The sequence below is a fragment of the Balaenoptera musculus genome, chromosome 13, assembly GCF_009873245.2.
Source record: "Balaenoptera musculus isolate JJ_BM4_2016_0621 chromosome 13, mBalMus1.pri.v3, whole genome shotgun sequence".
Classification (NCBI taxonomy): domain Eukaryota; kingdom Metazoa; phylum Chordata; class Mammalia; order Artiodactyla; family Balaenopteridae; genus Balaenoptera; species Balaenoptera musculus.
The window spans coordinates 32272844-32298877 of record NC_045797.1 but is presented as its reverse complement, the minus strand read 5'-3'; the positions used below and the strand labels follow the sequence as shown (position 1 = coordinate 32298877).

At 37.8% G+C, this 26034-nt stretch overlaps 1 protein-coding gene across 1 annotated transcript; it reads right to left on the bottom strand.

The window, feature by feature from the left end:
- Positions 1-2432: 2432 nt before the first annotated feature.
- C1D (C1D nuclear receptor corepressor) lies at positions 2433-23276 on the bottom strand. The gene is made up of 5 exons (XM_036873989.1): positions 23194-23276; positions 7406-7552; positions 6573-6639; positions 6215-6270; positions 2433-3296 (listed from the first exon to the last, which is right to left on the bottom strand). Exons 2-5 carry the CDS (start codon positions 7541-7543, stop codon positions 3132-3134), a joined length of 426 nt encoding a protein of 141 aa, XP_036729884.1. The 5' UTR covers positions 7544-7552; positions 23194-23276; the 3' UTR covers positions 2433-3131.
- Positions 23277-26034: the final 2758 nt, after the last annotated feature.

Sequence of the window (26034 nt, the reverse complement as noted above, 5' to 3'; positions counted from 1 at the left end):
CTTCCTGGCTATATTAAAATTATACCATAGAATAAACACTTTAAAAGGCACATCAGGTCAGAGGGTGGTTGCTCTCTGAAAGGAAAACGAATCTGCAAACCAAAATCATTCAAAGCATTTTCTTGAAATCCTGCTCACAAGCAATATAACAGCAAATTAATCAAGTAGAACAAATCTACAGAATAATGTAATAAAATCTGTATACTCTTCCCCCTAACATAATTGTTAATGAAAACTATAAAATGCTAATATATAAAATAAGCAAAATATGGTTTGTATTTCCAAAACTGATGAGTTTTAGACCAGGATAGAGGGAAAAGAAATGTATTTATTAGTTAAATACATTCGGATCACATTTATATAAAATAGGTTGCTATTCAGTTAAAACAGCCCCTGAATTTATCAGAGCAAGTTTACTAACTATTCTATGAAGGGAGAAAACAAGATGCCAGTGCTTCTTTTTCTCTGCTTTATCTACCAAACTTAGCTATTACATGAGGCTCAGAATCACTGTTCAAACCTTTCTCAGTTAATGTTACTTTGTAAAGCCAGAATTTCTGATAATTTATTGCATAAAGGTATGGTTTAACAGTATTATAAGCTAAGTGATTCCTAAAACATCTTTTTCTCCAATGACCTGCGCTTAGGAAAAAGTATCTATATTCAATATATTGTCCATTTTTTAAGCATTTCCTGTATTTCTAGTCAATTTTTAAAGGCTCATTTAGAAATAATACTAATCCATTTCTAATAGCTAAGTAGAACAATTTTTTAAATTTGCAGGGTATCTTAAAAACCAATCAATTTGACGTAACCTCAAATTCCAGGAATGTAAACCATAATTCAAGCTTCAGTTTTCCTCTTAAAATATTCTACTTTACTAAAATGAATTCCCATCCTGCAACTATGAACAATAAGAAAACTGGGCTTAAAATAATATTAAAAGACTAAATCTCATTATTTAGTATTAGATTAATAATCCATAATTCTAATCTTAAAAGTATCTATAGCTATAACCCCTCCAGTTTGTTAATTCCCAAAGAGATTAATACAAGATATAATTAACATCTAAACTTAGAGCAGACTGTCATTTGGAACAAACTATGTTAACAATAACTGTACCATAATCAAATAGATCAACCCATCACCCTTTATGATTCTCACTAAGGTTAATGAGCACAAGTTGTCATAAATTTTCCAGTAACTCTGAAAAACTGGATTGAATGAAAAGACTAGTTTTTTCATAATACTTAAAATCGAATAAAGGCTGGAGTTGTCTTATCTGGAACCTAGCACAGTATTTAGCAATGTAAATGTCATTAAGTATTTGTGAAATGAATAGACAAAAAATAAGCAACCCAATACACTTACTATCACTCAGCTCCTTACTATGTGCTAATAAGTACTTAAAATCGTACATAATAAAATGGAATACACTCAAATTGTTTTTTACCTCTAATAAACACTTTAAAGAATTATTCACTTAAGAATTTCCAGTTTAAGAGAAGGTAGAATTGGACTTTCACAAACCAATAATTTGGCTAATGATTTTCTGCAACTGCATGACATTTTTCATTTAACTTTTTTTTTTTCTTAATGAAATGAGAAAATATAAAGAAATGCAAGCTATAACCTTTGCAATAAATAATACTAGGCCACTATATTTGATCTTAATAACATTTATTTCTCTCATGAAGAAGTTACTTTAAAAAAAAATTTTTTTGAATTTTGAGGGGACGAAGGTGAAAAAAGGAGTGAACTAACTATAAATGTTCTTCCACTTCAAAAATTGTCTGACATCTGAGCCAGACGACTTTCTGCATCTATCAGTGACTACCTCCTCATGTGTCATAGAAAGAGTTCAACATGCGTTACAAAATCCATTACATTTTAAGACCATTTCCAATATCTGCTACCATAAATCAAGAAATCCATTTATTCAAGGTTACTTAAGGAGAATTAGTCACAAAAAATTTTAACAACTTCATTTTCAAAAATTAAAGTATTTTACTGTACTTGGCATTCCTATACATAATGATGTGAATTCAAAGACTGAAAGCATTAAGGGTATATAATTAAAATTCATGGGCTTAGACATAAAAAAATTCATTTAATATTTAGAATTCTCTGTAGCAAATACTGCAGAAAAATAAATCAGAATATAAACACAGTGTAATCTCCTTTGGATTTCTCCTCTGCTTAAGTGGCATTAAATAACATACAAAGTTGTTCCAAAATACTTCTATGTAATTGCTATAGCCTCAGAAACATACAATAAAAAAACCTGAAAACATGAGGCCAAGAGACCTGTGGGCACTATTCATAAGGAACAAAAACTCATGAATTCCCCCATTCCTAAGGATTTCTAAAAACTACCTTCCTAATTTCAAGAGAAAATTTACTCAAAAGAGAAAAATAAAAAACAGGTCAGCTACACAACATTTACAGCTTTATTGATAGGGTACAGCCATTATGCCAAAATTCAGCCATCAATATACAACCTCATTTCCCATCTAAAGTTAATGAGAATATATTTTACTTTAAATGGGACATAGTGGCAAAGCGCCAAGAATTAAAGAATAACCTTAAAAGTCTTAATTTCATACTTCAAACATCACAAAAAGCAGTAATTCCCAAAATCATGAAAGCATAATGAAATAACTTCACAGAAAAAATGGACATTTAAGTCATTTCTTTCTTTCCTAATATTATATAGTGAAAACAGATGTATTCAGAACTTCAGCATACTTCATAAAATCATTATTCATCGAAAATAGACAAATGTTTGCAAAGAACATTTAACCTAAATTTCATAGTTGCTTATAAAATGGCACTTGAAAAACTGACCTATATAAGGAAATAAGAGTCTTGTCAAGAGACAGTAAACTATAAATATAAAATATACCACAATGTTAAAAAACCTCATAATGTTCTATAGGAAAATCAGTAAGGATAACTTAATCTTTCTGGGGGAAAAGTATTTAGCATTACAAATTTAAAATGCAAATTTTACATGCGAATTCAATATGGAATACATTTAAACCTTACTATGCCACATAACCATCATCTATTTTGTGGAAAACAATAAAAATTATGTACTTTTTCAATATGTGTACATCCAAATCAAAAGGTTAACTTTTACTTTTTCCTTTATTGGCAACTTTGGATGCACTTTTAGGTTTTGGTTCCCATAGGGCATTTTTTACAAATCTTGAAGCTGCAGCCCTGTCCAGCTTGCCAGCCTTTTTCTTGTCTGTTATTTCCTTGACTCTGTTCATGTATACTCTGATTCTCTCCTTAAAGACAAAAAAAGAAGAAAGGCAACAGATTTACTAAGCTGTTCACCACTAAGTTCTATTATACTATGCCTCAGTTAAATTCAACAGCTTTGTATTTATTCCTTATTGAGTGGTGCTAATAAGTGCAAAGTGAATAGGATAAACACATTCCATGTTCTCCTGGGGTTCACAGTCTGAGGGGAATACAGATATTAAAAAAGTCATTTCAGAACTGTTCTGAGTGTTTCAAAAGAGGAAGATCTAGACACTACAGACATAAACATTTAATTGTTTATATGTGGTTATACTAAATTTTTAAATTTAGCATTCACCTAAATCCACATACTAACTCTCTTGTATCTGAAGCCTATAATCTAAAATAGAGCTTTCGGGACTTCCCTGGTGGTCCAGTGAGCAAGACTCTGCACTCCCAATGAAGGGGGCCCGGGTTCGATCACTGGTCAGGGAACTAGATCCCACATGCATGCCACAACTAAGAGTTTGCATGCCGCAACTAAGAAGCCCACATGCCACAACTAAGAAGGCTGCACGCCACAACTAAAGATCCCACGTGCCGCAACTAAGACCTGGCGCAGCCTGAATCAATAAATAATTAATTAATTAAAATAATAAAGCTTTCACATACTTTCAACATACAAACTAAACTCTCCAGAAATTTTTCTAAACAGGAAATGGCTAAGGCAGTATTTAACTATTTATTTTTTTGTGTTACCTTCATGTCACAATTAAAATAAGTATAATGAAAATACAAGATCTTTTTATCCAATGTCATAGTTCTGACTGAAAAGCACATGATATTTTCTAATGAAATATACAGTTCTAATCAGACTTTACAAGGTGAGAAACATACTAGGTTGCTGTACCACTTTGAATCTTCTGAGACCACTAATCAGAATAAAGGGCTATTGTATACTTCAGTTGGAGAAATAAAGGCGTGAGAGCTATAAAACAGCAGAGTAAATGATTGATCACTGCTTAAAAGCAAGTTTCATTAAAATAATCAAAGTAGTTATATAAACATACACAGAAAAATGCAGAACCTTAGAATTTTTTAATCGTAAAAAACTGACAACCCTGCTCAAAACCCTCTCGTGGCTCCCTATTTCTCTGAGTAAAAGCCAAAGTCCTCACAACACACACCCAGCCCAGCCCTGCCCAGAATGATCTTCCCTCACAAACCCGCACGGCCAGCCCTTGCTTCTTTCCAGTCCCCTCAAATGTTCACCTTGTTAATAAGTGCTGCCTTTACTACTGAAAATGGCAATCCTACCCAAGCACTCCAATGCCTCTTACTCTGTGCTATTTTTTTCTTTTTTCCCACAACGTAACTTTCCAACATACTGTATCTTCATATGTATTTATTATTTGTTGTCTGTTTGATTATGTTGTTTGTTTCCCTCCACTAGATAGTCTGGCACCTGCCACAAAGGCAGGGATATTTATTGGCTTTATTCACTGAGGAATCATCTCACTTGGAAATAATGCCTGGCTTCCAGTGGGCATTCAAATATTTGTCGAATGAATAAACTATTTTCATTGCCCTTCCCCATTCATGAAAGATATGGCAAATAGGCTTCCTCTCACATACTAACTCTGTGATCAATTAGTGACATCTGTCACAAGGTCAGAAAAGGGGAATAGGTTTATGGATGCTTTTCATTTATCAACCCTTGTCCAAAATATAAATGTACTCCTCCATAAAGTGGATTCTGAGGGAAAAAGACAGATGATTTTTTTTCCAATGACAGAATTAAGTATTACACTACTCCAAATAACTTTGTGTTTAAGAGAAGAAAGAGGAATTTTATAAATGTAAAGTCCATATTAGAAAGGTGAAAGCAGATGATACAACGCATACTTCTTAAGATTTAAAGCCAGTATTACTTGTCAAATCAAGCTCTGTGGATCATATTGCTTTATATTTTTGCTTTAAGTATTTTTCACAATTTCTGTATTTAAAAATAAATTTACTTTTCTCCCAAGAAATTTAAAAGAAGAAAATGTCTTAGTCTACACATTTAAAAACTGAAGACAACAGATCTGGTTTACTCATTTTTTAAAATAAATTACCAAGTACTTTACTAAGTTATAAAAAAAATACATGTCAACCACCATAAAACTTTACAACAATAATACAGTGTCAAGTGTATTTCACATATATATTTACCTCATATTTTATAAACACAAAGAATAAATTTATTAATATTCTTATTCATAAAGCCAAGTCAAGAAGGTAACCATAAGTTTGATTTCTAAATTTTTTTCTTTCAAATTGAATGATTTAATTTTTGAAGTCAGCAAAAACTCCAAGATACCAGACCTTATATAATATACTATACTTATACATCTAAATGGAATACAAAGACAAACCTAGAAGATTTATTACAGGTTGTAAATATGTCACTAATGCAGAATTACTGGACAGTACACATACAACTGGTGCCAAAAAAGCTTTTAGCTTTGTTGCCGAAGTGGATTCTTTACTGCTGAGAAAATGAATTAATGGAAGAATTGAAACGGTGGAGGAGAAACTTTCCCGTCTTGGCTAGTAAATCAACTAGAATATACTTTTAAGAATTGCATAAGAGTTTAAAAAAAAAAACAGGCAGTTGTAGAGATGAACAGGATTTCAAGAATTTATAGGAAAAATAATATAGCAGTTATAAATAATTATTAGAATCGTGACATTTCCCCATCCAGAGATTTATATAATATATGGAACACCCTTCTCTGACAAAGGTGAGAGAAAGAAAAACTAAAGGCACGATGAAATCTGGCTCACTTTCGTAATTTCATCCCTAAATAATTCTGTTCTCCACAATTCGTGTGATAAAGGTACTGCGATTTTACCTTTAGAAACACTACAACAGACATTACACGTAAAATAAAAAGAAATCGATCCACTGCAATCTTACCAATTCCTGCTTTACTGGATGTTCCTTAGGATTAACTCCCTGCGTTGCCAAATAAACTACAAGAGAAAGATTTCATGGAATAAAATGCATATATATTAATTAAGAGCATTAATTAAAGAAACTCTAGTTACAAAAAGGAAACGTCACACAAATTATTAACTAAATCTTAAATTATTCAACCTCTTTGTAATACCAAATGTATGTGTGGCTCATGGGCATCTGGTATTCTGATTTAAAAGAAATAAATATCTGACTATTAAAATTGCCATAAAGTATAATGGCTAGCATTTAAAAAATAAGCCACCTTTGACATGATAAATAATTTGCTTTCTAATTAACTCTAAAGTAATATACATACCCCAAAACATTGAATTCAACGTGTAAGCAGAAACTAAATCCACTTTTGCTTGTTCAAGTGGGTCCAACTATTAAAAAAAGAGGGAGAGAGAGAAAGAGAAAGAAAAAAGAAATACAAACTTTGAGCACCATCACATATTTTAAACTTTCACCAAGTACAATGTATCAAAGAAATGTTTTTTTCACTTCCTATAATCCAATAATCAAACCAAATAACCTGGAAATAATTTGCAAAAAGAAAAGTTTTGTTAACCAGTGATTTTTGCCCACAAATTTTCACTTCAGCGTACCATCTTTAAGTTAAACAAGGAATGTGTATAATCCAAAATTTTAAAAAATTCTTTTGAATTATTTTAATTTCAGGATTTACAATCTGGGCTTTGTATGTCAAAAGTAATTCATCAATATAAACATTGTACATGATGCATTTATGTATAAGAAGCAGGCTAAAATGCTTAGGCAATACCAAAGACAGAAGAAACATAATGAGATTTGTTTTAGACTGTCAAAGTCAATTTACTCTTTTTGTCCTATAGGGTTTCCAGAAACCCTGATAACATCATTGTAATACTTAAAAGGTCAAAGATAGAGTCTGTCAAAAAGAATGCTGGGAGAGCTTTTTTTATTCAAAATCAAGTCAAAATAAAAATATAGTTAGGAGGTATTTCCTAAGCTTGGAGTTTGTTATATTTTCTCCTTAAACATATCCAAACACTTAAAAATTGAACTAAAGGGGGAAAGGGGCATATATCATGTATCTGTTTCTCCTTCTATACGTTTCATAACATAGCACTCGGTTTTATGAATTACATTTTTAGAAACTACTTAAAATACCTTCTGCAACAACTCATTTCTAGAAACAGACATCATGGTCTTCAGCATCTCATCCACAGCACCAATGGAATTCTCAAAGGTTGATAAATATTCATGAATTTCTACTGGGTAGTCTTCATTAATTTCTTCGCTTGCCATTATGACCAACTGGAAAAAAATTAAATTCTTAGTTCATACTGGAGACAGAGAATGCTCTCTAGGTTACAAAAAAAAAATTAATAGGTCATATCGTATGTTTCAAAAGTGCTAAAAGAGTTAAAACCTGAAGTTAATTAAACAAATCTTAGAATATAATTCTGGAGCAGCCACGTTTAAACTTCCCCTCCTCTTAGGTTGCTGGGGAGTGGGGGGTGGGCCGCCAGGATGGAACCCACCCAAGTTCATTAACGCTACACATATCAATCCCTCAATCCCTCGATGCTTTTTGAGAACTAAAGAGATACGACTACCAAACATGTTATATCAATAATAAAAATCCTACATTTTAAAAACTTTCTGTTGAAGTTAAAGACCAAGCAAAGCAATGAAAGTGTGATAAATATACCCTACCCCCTAATGCTTGCTGAAAAAAATGATAAGCAAAGCTCTTTTTTTAAAAAACATACATATTAGCACTTCTAAATTTAGATGTTGATCTAGCAGAATAGTATATTAAACCAAAAAATTAGAAATCTTAGGTCTGAAATATTTTATGATTATTTATCACTAAAATAAATTTTCAAGCCTATATTTATATTTCTATATACTCTTTAAGCTTAAAATATTAATAAGAAATTCAAGAGTCCATAGATCACATAAAGTCTGTAAGCAGAAAAGATGAAACATGGGAGAAATAAACTATATGGTTTTCATTTAGGCTAGAGCATACCTTGACATCCCATTCTTTAAAATTCACATTTACATCATAGTATTTAATAGCTATATGAGGAAAAGAAAAATCCACATCAATGTATTTAATATGGTATCTAAGATCAAATTTCAGAAGCAATTCCAAGCCATTGTACCATCCTTAGGTTTTATTAGCTGAAAATACCTCTCTCATTACACAGCTAAGGAGAACATCAAGAATGTGCAAAATAACAAACAGCATAGCCAAATTGAAGTAAAGGGACTCACTCGGGCTTTCCACCTTGCCTGATCACTGACTTTGTTACCTTAGATAAATCACTGAATCTCTCTGGGCCCCAAATATCTCATCCACTAAATAAGGCATTTGGTCTAATGATCTCTAAAGTCCCTTATAATTCTAAATGTTATGACTATGTCATTTAAGTTTTAAAAGTACTACTTGAATATTTAGTCACAATATATCCACATTTCTATTCAACAAGTAGTGTCCACTGAGACATCTGGTTTCATTTCAAATTTAAAAAAAGTGAAGTCCAGGGGACTATCACTACTCACGCTGTGAAGTTACTATCCAACTACTGTGCAAACGGCAATTAAACAAAGGACTATGAGAAAAGAAAACCACACAGGAAAGAATTGTGACTTCCTATTTCAAAAAGTTAACTGAAAACACGGATTTGCCTCTCATTCCTCCCAGAAAAATCTCTCCAAAATGACAGAAGAAACACAAAAATAAGTCCATAGTAATGCTGGAAACCAAGAAGGGCACATATCCATCAGCCGACCTCAACAGCAGAAATTTTTATAAGCTAAAGAGCAAATGGGATTAGGCTGATAGGGAACAGAACCAAGGAGCCTGCAATCCCTTACAAACAAAAGAGAAGGAGAATCTAGGAAGAAACCCAAGATGAAGGACAGTAAGAGGTGAACCATGAGGGCTGAAAGCTGCTAAACCAATCTCGCAATCTGTGGAAGGACAGCTCCAGCATCTACTGCCCAGATAAAGGTATAAGTACAGGGACAGACACAAATATAGAGAAGACTTGATATTTCTTTTCTTCACATAAAATTTTAAACCAATAAATTTGAAGAATCTGGATGATAAGAATGAGGTGCTGGGGAAAAAAATTACCAAAACTAACCTAAAAAGAAGTACATAAAACAAATAGATCATTACACAGACAAAAAAAAAAAGCTTTAAAGAAGTCAAAGATCTACGCTCCAAAAAGGTTCCAAGTCTAGAAAACATTATAGGTAATTTCTTCCAAACCTTTAAGAAACAGTTAATTTTTATGGTATTTAACTGTTTAAGAACATAGAAGGAGATGGAAAACTTAGATACCTACTTCATAACATACACAAAAATAAACTCCAGATGAATTTAAAAGATAAATGTATTAAAAGATTATATAAAATATGTAAATAATCCAAATGAAACCCAAATGCTATAAAAAGAAATGGCTGACAGACTTAAATACATAAAAACTGAAAAAACATCTATATGGTAAAAGTATACCATAAGCAAAGTTAAATGCAAGAAACAGCACGGGAGAAAATATTTGCCAAAATACAACAAAGGATTAGTCAGATTATATAAAGAGTTCCTACAAAGCATAAAACAGATTAAAATAATGAATATCTCACCCATCAGATTGGCAATAATTTTAAAGACGGGCGAAGTTTAACGTTAGCAAGGGTATACACTGGAGGTGGAATATAAATTGGTACAGATTTCTTAAATGCACACACCCTTTGACTCAGGTTACCCTCTTCAGAAAGTAGCCTACAGAAATCCTTGTATACATGCATATGAAGTTATTAAAATGGACTCCAGACTCTTCTCTTAAAGTGGGGACTTTGCCTTACATCAATTTTTCTCTCTGCTGGATCATTGCCCATAAGCTTGAAACATTTTATTCCTCCATCTTAGATAAGAAACAAAAGAAACACCTTGACTTCATATCCCCCTCCAGCTTAAGCCCCATTTTCTATCTCCCTTTTAGAACAAACTCCTCAAAAGGGTTGCTAATATTGAATACTAGAGTTCCAGTTCCTCTCCTTCCATTCTTTCTTGAATCTACTACAATCAGGCCCCTTATTTCTCACTCAAAATTGTTCTTGTCAAGGTCACCCACTCAGCCACACTGTCAAATTCAATGGTCAATTCTCAGTTCTCGTCATTTGACATAGCTGGCTCAGTCTGTCTGGTTTCCAGGGCATCACATTTCCTTGGTTTCTCTCTTAGCTCACAGGTTGCTTTCTTGGTCTTCTTTGCTGCATCCTTTTCATATCCTCAAGCCTCTTAACCTTGATGTGCCCAAGGGCTGCCCTTGAATCTCTCCTCTAATTTACTCTCTAGGTGAGCTCTGGGTTTAAACTATATTAATAAACTGATGACTCCCAGGTTTGCATCTCCAGCCTTGACCTCGCCACTGAACTCCAAATTTAATGTCCAACCGCTTACTCAGTACCTTGGTTGGCTGTTAATAGATTCTCAAATGTAATGTGCCCAAAGCCCAATTCCTAATCTTGCTTACTTTATCTTGTAATAACCTATAATGGAAAAGAATCTGAAAAAGTACATGTATGTATGTATGTGTGTGTATACAGTAAGTCCCCTACATATGAACGAGTTCAGTTCCGAGAGCACGTTCTTAAGTCCGATTTGTTCGTAAGTCCAACAAAGTTATCCTAGGTACCCAACTAACACAATCAGCTATATAATACTGTACTGTATAATAGGTTTATAATACTTTTCACACAAATAATACATAAAAAACAAACAAATACAAAAAATAAAGAAAACATTTTTAATCTTACAGTACAGTACCTTGAAAAGTACAGTAGTACAGTACAACAGCTGGCATACAGGGGTTGGCATCGAATGAACAGGTAGGAAATAAAGATACTGTACTACTATACTCTATACAGTACTGTAAAGTACACAAAAGGACAACCACTTGTAGAGGATGCATGCACATGACAATGTACGCCAGACACTTGAACTAACTTACATGACTGGACATGTGAACGTACATTCGCATCTTTGAAAGTTCACAACTTGAAGGTTCGTATGTAGGGGACTTACTCTGTGTGTGTGTGTGTGTGTGTGTGTGTGTGTGTGTGTACACACACACACACAATATATAACCAAATCACTTTGCTATACACCTGAAACTAACACAATATTGTAAATCAACTATGCTTCAATGAAAAAAAAAAGAAACTAATCTTGCCTACTGCAGTCCTCCCCATCTCATTTCATGGCAACTCCACCTTTTTGACTGCTCAGACCTAAAATTACAGAATAGTCCTTGACTCCTCTTTCACCCTATCTTTAAAACATATTCACGTCCTACCACCTCTACTACTACCACCCTAGTCCGAGCCAGTCCGAGCCATCATTGTGTCTTGCCTGTATTGTTGCAATAGCCTCCTAAATGGCTTCCCTGTTTCCATTCCAATAGTTTATTATCAAGAAAGTGATCATCTCAAATCTAAGTCAGATTCTATCATGCCTCTGCTTGGAAACCTTCAGAGGCTTGCCGCCTCACTCAGTAAGAGACAAAGTCCTTATAATGGCCGAAAAAACCCTGACTCTCCGCTGCCTCCTCTGTGACCTCATCTCCTCCCACTCTGCCCCTGGCTCACTCCATTCCAGCCATAATGGCCTCACTGGGCATGCCCCTATCTCAGAGCCTTTGGACTTCTCTCCTTCCTATAATGTTTCTCCCCCACAAATGGCTTCAAAGCTCATGACTTCACCTCTGCCAGATCTCTACTCAAATGTTATCTATTGGTAAAGCTTTCCTGACCATCCTATTTTAAAATGCGTACCCCTCTTCTCATTCCCAGCACTTCCCATCTCCTTCTTCACCCTTCAGGCCTCAACAGCATCTGACATATTTCACTTATTGTCTGTCTACCTCCAAAAGAAGGTAACTACATGAAAACAGGCAGTTTAGTGTTTTGTTCACTAACTGCCTAGCAGTCAATGAACATTTGTTGAATGAAGAAATTATAAACAAATACTGGGAATAATCTAAATAGTCATCAATAGGGGAACAGTTAAATGAATTATACCACATCCATCCAAAAGAGTAAAAACAAAGAAGTAAATCTTTATGTAGTAATACACGATAAGTGGTGAAAAAAAGTCATAGAACATAGTATATAACACATAATGTGTCTAACAGATGCCATTTATTTTTAAAAAATGTAGGGCTTCCCTGGTGGCGCAGTGGTTAAGAATCCGCCTGCCAATGCGGGGGACACGGGTTCGAGCCCTGGTCTGGGAAGGTCCCACATGCCGCGGAGCAACTAGGCCCGTGAGCCACAACTACTGAGCCTGCGCGTCTGGAGCCTCTGCTCCGCAACAAGAGGGGCCGCGATGGTGAGAGGCCTGCGCACTGCGATGAAGAGTGGCCCCCACTTGCCACAACTGGAGAAAGCCCTCGCGCAGAAACGAAGACCCAACACAGCCATAAATAAAAAAATAAATAAATAAAATTTAAAAGAGATAAGCAAAACATTCTCTCTATAAATTTAAAAAAAAAAAATGTAGAAAAAGGTCTGGAAGGAGACATACAAAAATAGACATTCTTTCTGAGAAGGGATAAGAATTGGGAATGGGATCAAAGCAGACTCATGTTTTTAGTTCTTCATTCTTCGTTGTTTCAATTTCGTTATTTCAAAAAGCATGTATTAAAATTGTAATAAAAATAAACAATTAATTAAATTTAAATAAAGGCATATTTTAATAAAGTATTTTGGCTTTTAACAAATACTGCAAGTATAAAAAACACAAAAAAGCCTTTATTTAAATGTGAATTTTTTCATCCGATTTTTCTATTAGAAAATATTTCCCCTCTCAAGATCATGATGGGGATTTTTCCTGCAATTATTCCTTGTCCCTAAGCCCCAGTAAACAAGTAGTTGTTTATTGTTAAAATGGGTTACGGTGAACACTGAAAGCGAGGCAGTAAGTAAGAATAATGACTCTCATTAAATCTGAACTGAACCGCTTGCCTTTTTCCTAACTAAAAAAGAAAGGCAAGGGAGACTGAAAAGTAAAGGTTCTTCTATTATCAGAAACTCCCCCCAGTTCAGATGATTTCTTCTAACATTTTATACAGATAGCTCCTGAGTGTTTGTTCCTTCCACCGGAAGCACCGCCAAGGAGGGAGCTGCAGAATCCGTCCTCCGTCCCCTTTGTTACTCAGGTGCCAGGATGAAGCAGTGGACGGATGGTTATCAGCAGCCAAAGCCAACACCTGAACCCCACTGCCTGTGAGCCAGGCGCTACCCTAAGCACCCACACACACTCGTTCATTTACTCCTCACACACAACAAACGGACCCACAGTGAGTTTCCGTAGCTTGCCCAAGACTGTACGTGGTAAGTGTCCAAAGAAGAGAAAGAAGAGAACTCACCCCCCTCTGCCCCTCACTCGCTGCCTGGTTCTACAGGGACTCCCCACCCCTCCACCTACTCCTTCTAAAGCGCAGGCTGCAGAAGTGGAGAAAGTGGAAGAGGGCATGAGAGAAGGTGCCTCTCTTCATCCCTCAGGAAGGTCTGGCTGAGACTCAGGGGCAGAGGGGAGAAACCCTGCCCAGCAATCCCCACAGGACGTTACTGCCATTCCTTCCCTCCTCTCGCTGGTGATGAGAGCCACAGTACCGACAGGAGAAAAGAAGGGGCACACGACATCACCTACCTCCTCCCCTCCATTCTCTGCTTCAGGGAGCTCAGTGCAGCCTGGAACCTGGAAGTCGCCCCTCATCACTTCCTCAGGCCCCAGTGCCATCAGTCCTGTCAATACGGCCTCCTTAATCTCCTTAGTCACAGGCTTTCCCCCATTCTCACTAACTAGATCATTTCAAGAGCCTTGGAGTAGTCTCCCTCCTGTCAATTTTTCTCCACTCTCAATGTTAGGATGTTACAAAACGTAACTTTTCTATAAAGATAGTCTGGTCATGGTACACACCCCTGCTTAAAATCCTGCAATAGTTTCCCGCCACCTTGAAGATAAACTCCAAACCCCTTATATGGATGTGAGGCCCTTTACGATGTGGCCCTTGCTTGTCTGACTAGCCTCATCTTTCATTGCTCCCCTCTTCCAATCCTATAGCTGTAGCCGCCATGGCAGTTTTCCAAATGTTCTATGCCCATTCAGTCTAACCTTTCGCCTGTGTGGTTCTCTATACATGAACCACCCTTCCCACTTCACTTTGTTCAAACCCTGCTTATGTTTGGAGGTAACATCAGGTTTCCCTTTAGTGGATAAGACTTCTCTGAGTGCCACCCTCCCATTCCCTCTGTCTGGATAAGCACAACTACAGGTTCTCATGTCACCTAAAACACTATCTGGTGACATGTGTTGATTTACTTAACTTTGACTACAAGCTCCCTGAGGGGGCGGTGTCATCAATATGACACCGCCATGCTGATGTGTCACCAGTGGCTGACACACAGAATGACTTTATGTCTCAACTTGCCCAAGAGAGTCCCCATTTATGTCTATTGTTTCAGCTTGCATCTGCTCAGCTCCCCGTTTCTCTTTCAGAAGACCCAGCTTGAGCAATAAATTAGAGGGTCACCCTAACAAAAGTAGGTTCTCTGACCCTTGCCACCACTCCTCACTCCACTTTGTTAGAGAACATGAGAGCCTAGAGAGTGCCTCCTGGTACCAGCTGGGGTTCAACCAGAGCAGCGGAACCAGTAGGAGGTATTCTGAAGAGATGTACTGCAAGAAACTGGTTTATGCAATTGCGGAGGAATCTGCAGGGCAGGCGAGCAAGAAAGAACATGCTGGAACTCTTGGCTGCAAACTGAAACTGCTGTCCACAGGTGGAACTTCTTTTTCGTCAGGGAAGCTTCAGCTCTGCTTCTAAAGCCTTCTAATTAATTGGATCAAGCCCACCCAGATTATCTAGAATAATAAAAGTCAACTGTTTGTGTATTTCGATTATATCTTCAAATACCTTCAGAGCAATACCTAGTTTGGTGTTGGACTGAATGGGGGCTGCAGCCTCGCCAAGCTGACACATCAAAAAGACCATCACACTCCTTTAAGCCTCCAGAACTACAGCCAGAAAAGGTATATTCCTGGCATCACAAATTGTTGCTCTGACAGCATTTTTCCACAATAGACATGTTATTGATGATTGTCAGGTTCCCAAGTAATAAAACTAGAGTTCAAATTCCAGTTAACAAATGTGGAAGAAATCATAACCTTTAAAAAAAAAGAAAATCACCATTTTGCAACCCCTAGTGAAATTACAGATTCACGTAATGTTCACCGACAGATAAAAGGGGAAGTTTACAATAGAGAAGTGAGACTGTCACTACCTGAACCCACAGATCAGTCTTCATCACTAAAAGCATGACATAAACGTATCATGAACCTCCTGATGTGAAGCAATGTGACATACACAGCAGCGTCTGTGTAGTATTTCCAACTCCCCAAAAAAGTTGAATCTGAATCTAACTGAACCTTTAGAGCTAACTTTCAACTTACAGGAAATATGGAGGATAAAGAAACAAGTTCATGCCACAAGAAAGCAAACACACAAATCTGGAATGAGAAATACTCTATAGGACAACTGACCTGGTTTCCATAACAAGTTAATGGCATGAAAAAAAACTAAGAAAAGGGAGAGGAGGGAGAGAAAGAAGAGATCTACCTTCAGATATAACAACCAAATGGAATGTGTAGACCTTGTTTGGATCTTGATTCAAATAAAGTAAGTGTAAAACGATATTTTTGAAAGAAAGAAACCTAAACATGGAACGGGTACTAGATGACACTGAGAAATTATTGATAATTTTGCTATGAAATTATAATTCAGCTATAAAAATGGCATCACAGTTACATAAGAAAATACCCCTATGATTTAAGGATGTAAACTGATGCACATAAGGGTAAAATTACAAGACATGTTGAATTTACCTTAAAAGAAAAAGCTAGCCTTCAAGGATTCACCATACTTTGAGAACAAAGATAAGAACTTATGTACATTATTTCTATAGTGAAATTAGATAGCCAACCCACAAATTAACTTTTAGAATATAACCCAGTTCATAAATTGGGGAAGGCTTCCCTGGTGGCGCGGTGGTTGGGAATCCGCCTGCCAATGCAGGGGACACGGGTTTGAGCCCTGGTCCAGGAAGATCCCACATGGCACAGAGCAACTAAGCCTGTGTGCTGCAACTACTGAGCCTGCGCTCTAGAGCCCGCGCACCACAACTACTGAAGCCCGCACGTCTAGAGCCCGTGCTCCACAACAACAGAAGCCGCCGCAGTGAGAAGCCCGCACACCGCAACGAAGAGTAGCCCACCCTCTCTGCAACTAGAGAAAGCTCACGTGCAGCAATGAAGACCCAACACAGCCAAAAATAAAAATAAATAATAAAATAAATAAATTTTTTTTAAAAACCTCCTAGGTTTCAAAAAAATAAATAAATTGGGGAACACCTAAATAGAAAGTATAGTCTAGAATACTCAACTACATCTCATTTCAACTCCAAATATAATTTGGGGTGAGGGAAAGGTAGGTTACTGGGTGTTCACCAGCTCTGTGATAGTTGCTAAACAACTTATAAAAACAAGACAGAGCCAGTGGCCTCAAATGAGGTTTGTATTGTATTACTAACCTTTCCAACAAAGGCTGATGTTCCAGTCTAATTACTTCCATAATGTCACAAATTTCCTTCTAAAAAAATCCTGATGCCTTATATCTTTACTTGGCCCTTACAAAAATGTATGCATGCAAACATAAATTAAAAAACCAAGTCTAAAGTCAAATGAAAAACTAGGGGAAAATATTTGCAACATTAAGACAGATAAAAGAAGCCTCTGCAAATCAACTTAAGAACAACACACAAGAATACCTACAACCCGGACTTCCCTGGTGTCTCAGTGGTTAAGAATCCCCCTGCCAATGCAGAAGACATGGGTTCGAGCCCTGGTCTGGGAAGATCCCACATGCTGCTGAGCAACTAAGCCCATGCGCCACAACTACTGAGCCTGTGCTCTAGAGCTCGTAAGCCACAACTACTGAAGCCCGCGCACCTAGAGCCTCTGTTCTGCAACAAGAGAAGCGACCGCAAGGAGAAGCCCGCACACCACAACGAAGAGTAGCCCCTGCTGGCCGTAACTAGAGAAAGCCCGTGCGCAGCAACAAAGACCCAACGCAGCCAAAAATAAATTTATAACAAAAAAAAGAATACCTACAACCCAAAAGAAAAATGAACAAAGAAAATCAGCAGTTCACATATAAAGGAATCCAGACGACCAATAAGCAAAAATAAAGCTATTCAATCTTACTCATAATTAAAGAAACATAAATCACCAGAACAAGATGCCAATTTTCTTTTTAACATCTTTATTCGAGTTAATTGCTTTACAATGGTGTGTTAGTTTATGCTTTATAACAAAGTGAATCAGCTATACATACACATATATCCCCATATCTCTTCCCTCTTGCGTCTCCCTCCCTCCCACCCTCCCTATCCCACCCCTCTAGGTGGTCACAAAGCACAGAGCTGATCTCCCAGTGCTATGCGGCTGCTTCCCACTAGCTATCTATTTTACATTTGGTAGTGTATATATGTCCATGACACTCTCTCACTTTGTCCCAGCTTACCCTTCCCCCTCCCCGTATCCTCAAGTCCATTCTCTAGTAGGTCTGCGTCTTTATTCCCGTCTTGCCCCTAGGTTCTTCCTGACCATTATTTTGTTTGTTTTTTAGATTCCATATACATATATGTTAGCATACGGTATTTGTTTTTCTCTTTCTGACTTACTTCACTCTGTATGACAGTCTCTAGGTCCATCCACCTCACTACAAATAACTCAATTTCGTTTCTTTTTATGGCTGAGTAATATTCCATTGTATATATGTGCCACATCTTCTTTATCCATTCATCTGTTGATGGACACTTAGGTTGCTTCCAGGTCCTGACTATTGTAAATAGAGCTGCAATGAACATTGTGGTACATGACTCTTTCTGAATTATGGTTTTCTCAGGGTATATGCCCAGTAGTGGGATTGCTGGGTCTTATGGTAGCTCTATTTCTAGTTTTTTAAGGAACCTCCATACTGTTCTCCATAGTGGCTGTGTCAATTTACATTCCCACCAACAGTGCAAGAGGGTTCCCTTTTCTCCACACCCTCTCTAGCATTTATCGTTTGTAGATTTTTTGATGATGGCCATTCTGACCGGTGTGAGATGATATCTCATTGTAGTTTTGATTTGCATTTTTCTAATGATTAATTATGTTGAGCATTCTTTCACGTGTTTGTTGGCAACAAGATGCCATTTTTCATCTGTCAAACAAGCAAAAATCAAAAAGATTGATAGTACTTAATATGGGCAAAGATGAAGAGAAACAGCCTCTCATTTACTATTAATTGGAGTGTAAACTGAGCATTTTGGGGGGCAAAGTTGGCACTATGCTTTAAAATTGTACATGCGTAAATACTTTGACCCAGCAATTCTACGTCTCAAAATGCACATTTTCACACAAGATAATGTTTAAGGATGTCCACTGCAACACTTTTTAAAAACACACTTTAAAGCAGGGAACAACCACCATGCTCATTAGCAAGGACTGGTTAAATAATTTATGATATATTCATTCAATAAAATACTCTGCAGCAGGGAAAAATATGAAGCAGAGCTTCGATTCCTGAGATATATTAAGTGAGCAAAAACTGAAGAACAGCATTTATAATACAACCCATTTGTTTCTAAGAAAAAAGATGTATGAGTGTGGACGCATACTTCTATATGCATGTAAGTTTCTTAAAAAATACAAAAGGAACTGTTAACTATGGTTATTTCTGAGAAACCAAAGCAGGAAGGTAAAGGAGCACATTTTATGTTATACTCTCAGAATTAGGATCTCTAAACAATAATATATGTAACATATTACAACAGTACATAAGTTTATGAATAAAATTTCAACTCTCTGAAATTTTGAATTTACTTTAGTTCCAAATATGCCAGATAAAATGGCATTTGCCCCCAACTCAACAGTTACAATCAAACCTATATTCTTGGGACTTCCCTTGTGGCACAGTGGTTAAGAATCCTCCTGCCAATGCAGGGGACAAGGGTTGGAGTCCTGGTCTGGGAAGATACCACATGCCTCGGAGCAACTAAGCCCGTGCGCCACAACTTCTGAGCCTGCGCTCTAGAGCCCGCGAGCCACAACTACTGAAGCCTACGCACCTAGAGCCCACGCTCTGCAACGAGAAGCCACCGCAACGAGAAGCCCGCGCACCGCAATGAAGACCCAACGCAGCCAAAAATAAATAAATTTATTTTAAAAAAAAACCTATATTCTTTAGCTCTATTTTATTCAAAGAACTATATGAATGGATTGCCTTCCCTACACCTAAATTTTCTAGCCACCATAAGGCCACTTTCTCCCTATTCTCATGGTACAAAAGCCTTTCTAGCCTCGTGCTCTCTAGAAACTCCTCCTAGAGTTGTTGTGAGGACTCCCTGCCACCAACATGTCTGGCCTGCTTAACTCAGCTCCCTCATCAACAATGCTTTCTCAAGGAAGCATTCCCTCTTGCCTCACAGTAAGTCACATCCACTAGTTATACAGTCTCACAGCACCATGTATTTCTCCGTATCATTGTTGTAATTTTATATTTCTGTGATTATTTGATTAGTGTCCATCACCCACACTGGACTGTAAGCACCTTGGTTGCAGGGCAAGTCTTTGCTCATATACACTCCAAATATCAGGGTAGGATGTCACAGATGCTAAATAAATATCTATTAAAGAAATGACTCCTCAGTGCCTGGCATGTAGTCAATGCTGAGTAAATGTGGAGTAGGTGCTAGGAAGAGAGTAGGGATAAATAAAGCAACTGTCAGACAACCGAGAAAGGACCCATTTGAAGGTGGGTAGCATTAATTTGGGTCTTTTGTGAATTTCTTTAGCAGGGTTCAGTAGGCCTGGAGCAAGAATGGTAATCCAGAATGAGGAACTGACTAATGGATACACAGGAAAGGACTTGCAAAAGCATCCTGAAGACAGCTGACTGGGAGGTATGACCTTGAAGGGAGAGAGTAAGGCTTTTTCCTCTGCTTGCAATACCCCCTCCCCCCACTCCTCCCCTGTCTTCTGGGCCTAGTAAAACCTATTAATCCTTTAAAACCCACATCAAATGTCCTCTCCTCTATACAGGCTTCCATATCTCCCAAACAAGAGTAGTCTCTTCTTCCTCTTTGCTCCCAAGGTTCTCCAGACCATTATCACTTATCCATTAATAACACTCCTTCTCATGTATCTTGATAAATCCAAAAATGTCAGTCCTCGTTTATCTATCTGATCCATAACTTGCGTCTGAGAACAGTGAGCACATTACTCCACCCTGAATTCCACAACACTAGACTCTCAAAACTGTCCTTGTCCCCCGATGGCTGTTCTTTCTGTCTACTTTGTTGGGTCTTCATCTCCCCAAACCTATAAAGGCTAAGATGCCTAAAGACTCACGTCTTGTACTGCTTTTCTGTTTACATGCACTCCTTTGGCGATTGTCTCCAGTCTCACGATTTTAAATACCAACTGACAACTCCCAAATGTTCTTTTCCAGCAATGACCTCCCCACTGAACTCCAGATTTGGTAGACTCAATTGCCTACTCAACATCTCCACTTGGATGACTAACAGAGATCTCAAACTTAACACATCATAATGAACTCCCAATTCTCCCTCACAAGCCTGCTCCTCCCATAGTTTTCCACTTCTCAGTTCATGGCAATTAACCATTCTAGTTGCCCAAGCCCAAAACCTTGACAGTTCTCTTACAACCCACATTCAATCCAGAAGCAAATCTGTTGGCTTTACCTACGAAATACATCCAGAATTGAACTGCTACTCACCACAGTCTTTCCAGCTGTGAAGCTGCTATCATCTCATCTGAATTATTACACCTTCCTAATTAGTCTCCTGGCTTTGCCCTACCCCTCTCTCCAACAACCTGCTCCTAACACAGCAGGCAGAGTGATCCTATTAAAAACCTAAACCAGATCATGTCACTCCTCTGTTCAAAACCTTCCACTGGTTATTTACCCACTGTATCTCCACGTGATTAACATAAAGTCTTGCCACGTACCTAATAACTATTTGTTCACTAACTAAAAACAATGAAAGTAAACTGGAACCAAATTTTGGAGAATCTCAATATCAGATTAGGATAGTGACCATGTGGATCCAAAAGAAAATATATAATGTACATTCCAGGGCTGTTTCCATCCCTATACTAAGTAGAGTTACATACAATTATGAACTAAGCCAGGAACAAATCCAAAATATATATAATTTGGGGGGAAAACTAGAGAGACATCCGTAAATGTTGCATCAGAATTCTATTAACGTAATGACTTTTTTGCACTGCATTACCTTAGAAAATGATAGTGAAATGTATATTCAACAATCTCTCCATAAATATTGTTGTCTTTGGCAGATAGTCTACGCTAGTGCAGCCTGTAACTCTCCTTCATACTTAGAGTAAAATCACGGAGAAAAGATAGAGATGTTAGCCTCTAAAAACAAATTTATCCCAAAGTCTCATAGTAGAAAAAGATATAAATTACAAAGAGGCTGCTCAAGATCGAGATGAATAATTAAATCAGATTACAATGAAATTACTTCAATTGTTAATTCTAACGTTTAATTCGAAGTGTTTTCAAAATTATTGATGTGAAGCAGTAAAATTACCTTCCAAAACTATGGAATTTGCTTATGACAATATTCTCATCTCCTCTCAGGTGTACTGTGCAGGTTAAATAAATAATATAGATAAAGTTTTTAGAACAGTGCCTGGCTCAGGACTCAATACATTAACTAGTAATACTAGTTATTATTTTACTAAAGTGAAAATGATCAAACACCCCAACCCAGTGGGGACTACTTAGAGCCATACTTGAAGGGTCAACTGTTTGGAAACAGTCGCTAACTGAGATAAAACACATAAAGAGCCATTTGAAAATTTTAAGACTGTTATGAAAAATTATATCACCTCTGAACTGCAATACATACAACATAGCTATCTGAAGACATAACATTTTTTGACTCAGAACCGTTCTAATTATTTTTAACATTGTTCACACAATCATTATTTTCTCTTTCAACAAAACGGTGAGCTCTATCATTTTCCATCAATCACAAACAGTTCTCGGAATTTCAATAGGAATTATTTAGTTATTTTCGAATCCAAAGTCAACATTAAGTCTCGGGTCAGTCTACTATCAGTCCAAAAAGATTAATAAGTGGCCAGCAAACATCTCATTGGGACAGATACATCTTTATCAAGCCGAAACTGTTGCAGTCAACAAACAGCAAGACACAAAAGATACTTTCAAACAGAAGTTTCAGTCACGCTAAACTTTCCTGGGCCGTAAAGAAAACCCACTTTTTTGAGATTCCATTAGATTTCACCTTAAGGTCGAAAATAGCCTACCATCTCAGGTGGGCTAATATTGCAGAGGCAGGCAGTGAGTGATCACGTATGTGAATGATAACGGATGACACGGGAAAGCTACTCCCCTACATCTGCCACTTTGGCCTTCCTCCCGCAACCAGGTTTGAAGGCAGCTGAAAATTAACGGTGAAGTCACGTGCTCTTAATTTCTCCGCCCCCCCCCAATACTTGAGAGGCGGAGCTAAGAAGCGAGGAAAAAGCGAAAGGCCGGACCCAGAGACGTGGAGGGCCAAGGTAAGCCGAAGCCAGCAAGCAGCCACAGGAAAGCGGAAGTGGGGGATCTTGCCACGACGCTGCCCCAACGCTCGCATTCGCGGAAGGCTACGCAGCCCGGTCCCCCTCCCCACAGTCAGCCGGGGGGTGACAGGGGGCTTCCAGGAGAAGCGAACTTAAAAGCACGAGAAACTCCAACCCCAGCTCTGAATAATACCTCGCGGGCCTTCCACTCCTGCCTCCCAGAAAGCAGTCGGCGGCGGTGACGTCAGTGGCGCGCCGGCTCTGCCCGCGGCGCGAGCGGCGCTCTCCGGTGACCTCACGCTGCTCGCCCCGCCCCTTCGCTCCTTTCCCTTCCGCCTTCGAAGGCCATTTTCTAACCGCGCCGCAGGCCGAAGGTGTGGGAGGTTGTTGGGGCGGGGCGCCGGCACCTTTTTCTAGATTTGCAGTTGGCCAACGCCCACCGGATTACAAACTGAGCATATTTAACCAGAAAAGAAAATGTTAGTTACTAAAGCTTTGTGCTGGTTTTTACGTTCGCTGAAGTTGCAGGGCCCAGGTTCTTACTACGCTCCCATTGTCCGCCTCAAAATTAGCTTCCAAAGCAGCTTCCCAAGTTATCCGTGGGGAAAGTTTCGGGTTCTTTTGTTTTTCCAACCCATCGCTACGAGATACTTTTGTAAAATACAATCAAAATGAATTGCTTGAAAGATGGATAAAAAGGCAAAAGAGAAGCCCAGATTTCTAATTATTTAAAAAAACATAAAACTGCACTGCAATAAATGAAATCAGAACAAACATAAGAGGAAAAAAAGACAAAGACTGCATATTGCTACTTGAACGATTAGGAGCATCGTTTTTACATTCCTGACTTTATTCCACAATCGTAATTTAACAAAAAGTTATGCATGAAATAGCGATTCCATATATTAAATGCCTACAAAAGCACTTTGAACAAACACCGTGTGTGTCAATATCTAAAGTATTTTAAGTGGCAAATGAGCTTTCTTCTGGCTTGTTATTCTAATCTACAGGGATTAAAGATAAGGCTTCTGGTTGAGGGTGGTGAGTATCTAAACTGTTTCTCTGGGTTTTTTTTACACTCAGTAGAGAAACAGAGATAAGTTGATGGGAATGGGAGAAGAGTTTTCAAAGCAATTTCTGCGAGCTAAGAATATTCATTTTTAACTTTTATCTGAAATAAAACAGGGACTTCCCTGGTGGTCCAGTGGCTAAGACTCCATGCTCCCAGTGCAGGGGGCCGGTGTTCGATCCCTGGTCAGGGAACTAGATCCCACATGCCACAACTAAGAGTTCATATGCTGCAACTAAGGAGCCAACTAAAGATCCCAGGGTGCCGCAACTAAGACCTGACGCAGCTAAATAAATAAATAAATATTTTTAAAAAGTAAAATAAATGATGACATTTCCAAAATTCATCTTCAATCCTTCATCAATTGTCAATTCCAACAATTTATCCTTTAAAGTTATCTTTAAGATTAAATTATCTCTTGATGAAAGAAATAGATTCCAGATTTTATACATAGTTAGAGTCACCTCAAAATATCACAAGTTGCAATGTGGTCCTACTACATATGACTACTACACAATCCACACAACATGGGACTCACAGTTTGAGTTCAACAACATCCAAACTAATATTATACCCTACTCAAGAAAACCAGTTCACAGACCTTAGTTGTTAGAGTGATGCCAAATTGTCATAAAAGTTTTTAAATGATTATTCTCAATCTCTACATTCATCTCATTGTGGACAGGTAATAACAAATAGTTTGGAGATGGGCGCCAGCCCAGAGATCACATTTTCAGTAGCACAATCCTTGAGAGTTGGGTGCATAACCTTACCAGGAAGACTGTTGAGATCTGGGAAGACTGAAGCACCCAGAATAACTCAGAAGCTGACAGTTCATCCAGCACCATAGTGATAATGAGGCTTCAAGGCAAATTGTCAGACCTCGTGTCATTTAGGTCATCAGGAAGCAAACACTGAAATGGAGTTAGTAGTACAAGAGGTTTGAGGTGTGGGGGAAGCAGAGATGTCTCTGAAAGATAAAGACGTAGGAAGCAGGATTGAGCAGAAAGCCTCAGACCGTGATGGACATCTGACAGGGTCTCACCACCCCAACAGTGAGTTCCAGAGCAAAGACTGCCCCTTAGAGGAGACCACATTGGGCAGAAATGGCCAGGCACTGGCACCCACCTCTATATTCAGTCAATAGCAAGAGCATGGCTTCAGCTTAAAAACGGAAGCAGAGCCTAAAGATGCTGCCAGATGGCGGCTCTCAGTCAATTGCACTTCTACCACAGAACGGTAAATTCTTTCTTAAAGGGAGATCTGAGGGGCACATTGCCTGAACTGCTGTACATCTAACCATCAACACCACAGCAGCACCACAATCCCATGATTTGTTCAACAAATATTTACTCTGAGTCCCTATTAAATACCAGACTCTATTCTACGTCTTATAAGTAGAGCAGTGACAAAAAAGTCCTTCCTCGTTATGGAGCTTACATTCAAATTTACAGCTGGGAATACCTCCCACTCTTCTTTTCCTCCCCTTTCTTCCACTTTACTTTCCTCTTCTTTTCCTTCACCGAACTTTTTTCTCCTATAATTCCTGATTTCAACATTTAAAACTTCCAGATGTATGCCTGAGTATTGCTGCCAGAGAATACCCAGATGGTGAGATTTTCTATCTTGAAACCAAGGGTAGGAGTTTTTAGAGGATGAGGAATTGATGCCATCACCATCTCTACTGTTTGCCTAAATAACCTCAATAAATAAGCCACTTCCTCTTTTTCTGTTGCCTTGTCCTTCTTTCCTTCCTTCACCCCTGCCCACCACCCCATGTCAAGGAGTACTTGACTGAATTGAAACATTCTGGTGGGATAGGAATATTTAAATAGGTTGTCAGCTCATGAGTCATTCTAAAAACACAGAAAAATGATTTTTGTTCTAATACTGTCGTAGCCCCTTCATGCTGCTATAACAAAATACTACAGACTGGGTGACTTATAAACAACAGACAGCTATTTC

Excerpts from the sequence above, each read along its gene's own strand:
- C1D (XM_036873989.1), bottom strand. The coding sequence starts at position 7,543 with ATGGCAAGCGAAGAAATTAATGAAGACTACCCAGTAGAAATTCATGAA. Across the intron at positions 6,640-7,405 it reads GAAATGAGTTGTTGCAGAAG|TTGGACCCACTTGAACAAGC; the intron begins GTATTTTAAGTA and ends TTTTTTTAATAG. Across the intron at positions 3,297-6,214 it reads ATCCAGTAAAGCAGGAATTG|GAGAGAATCAGAGTATACAT; the intron begins GTAAGATTGCAG and ends TTTGTCTTTAAG.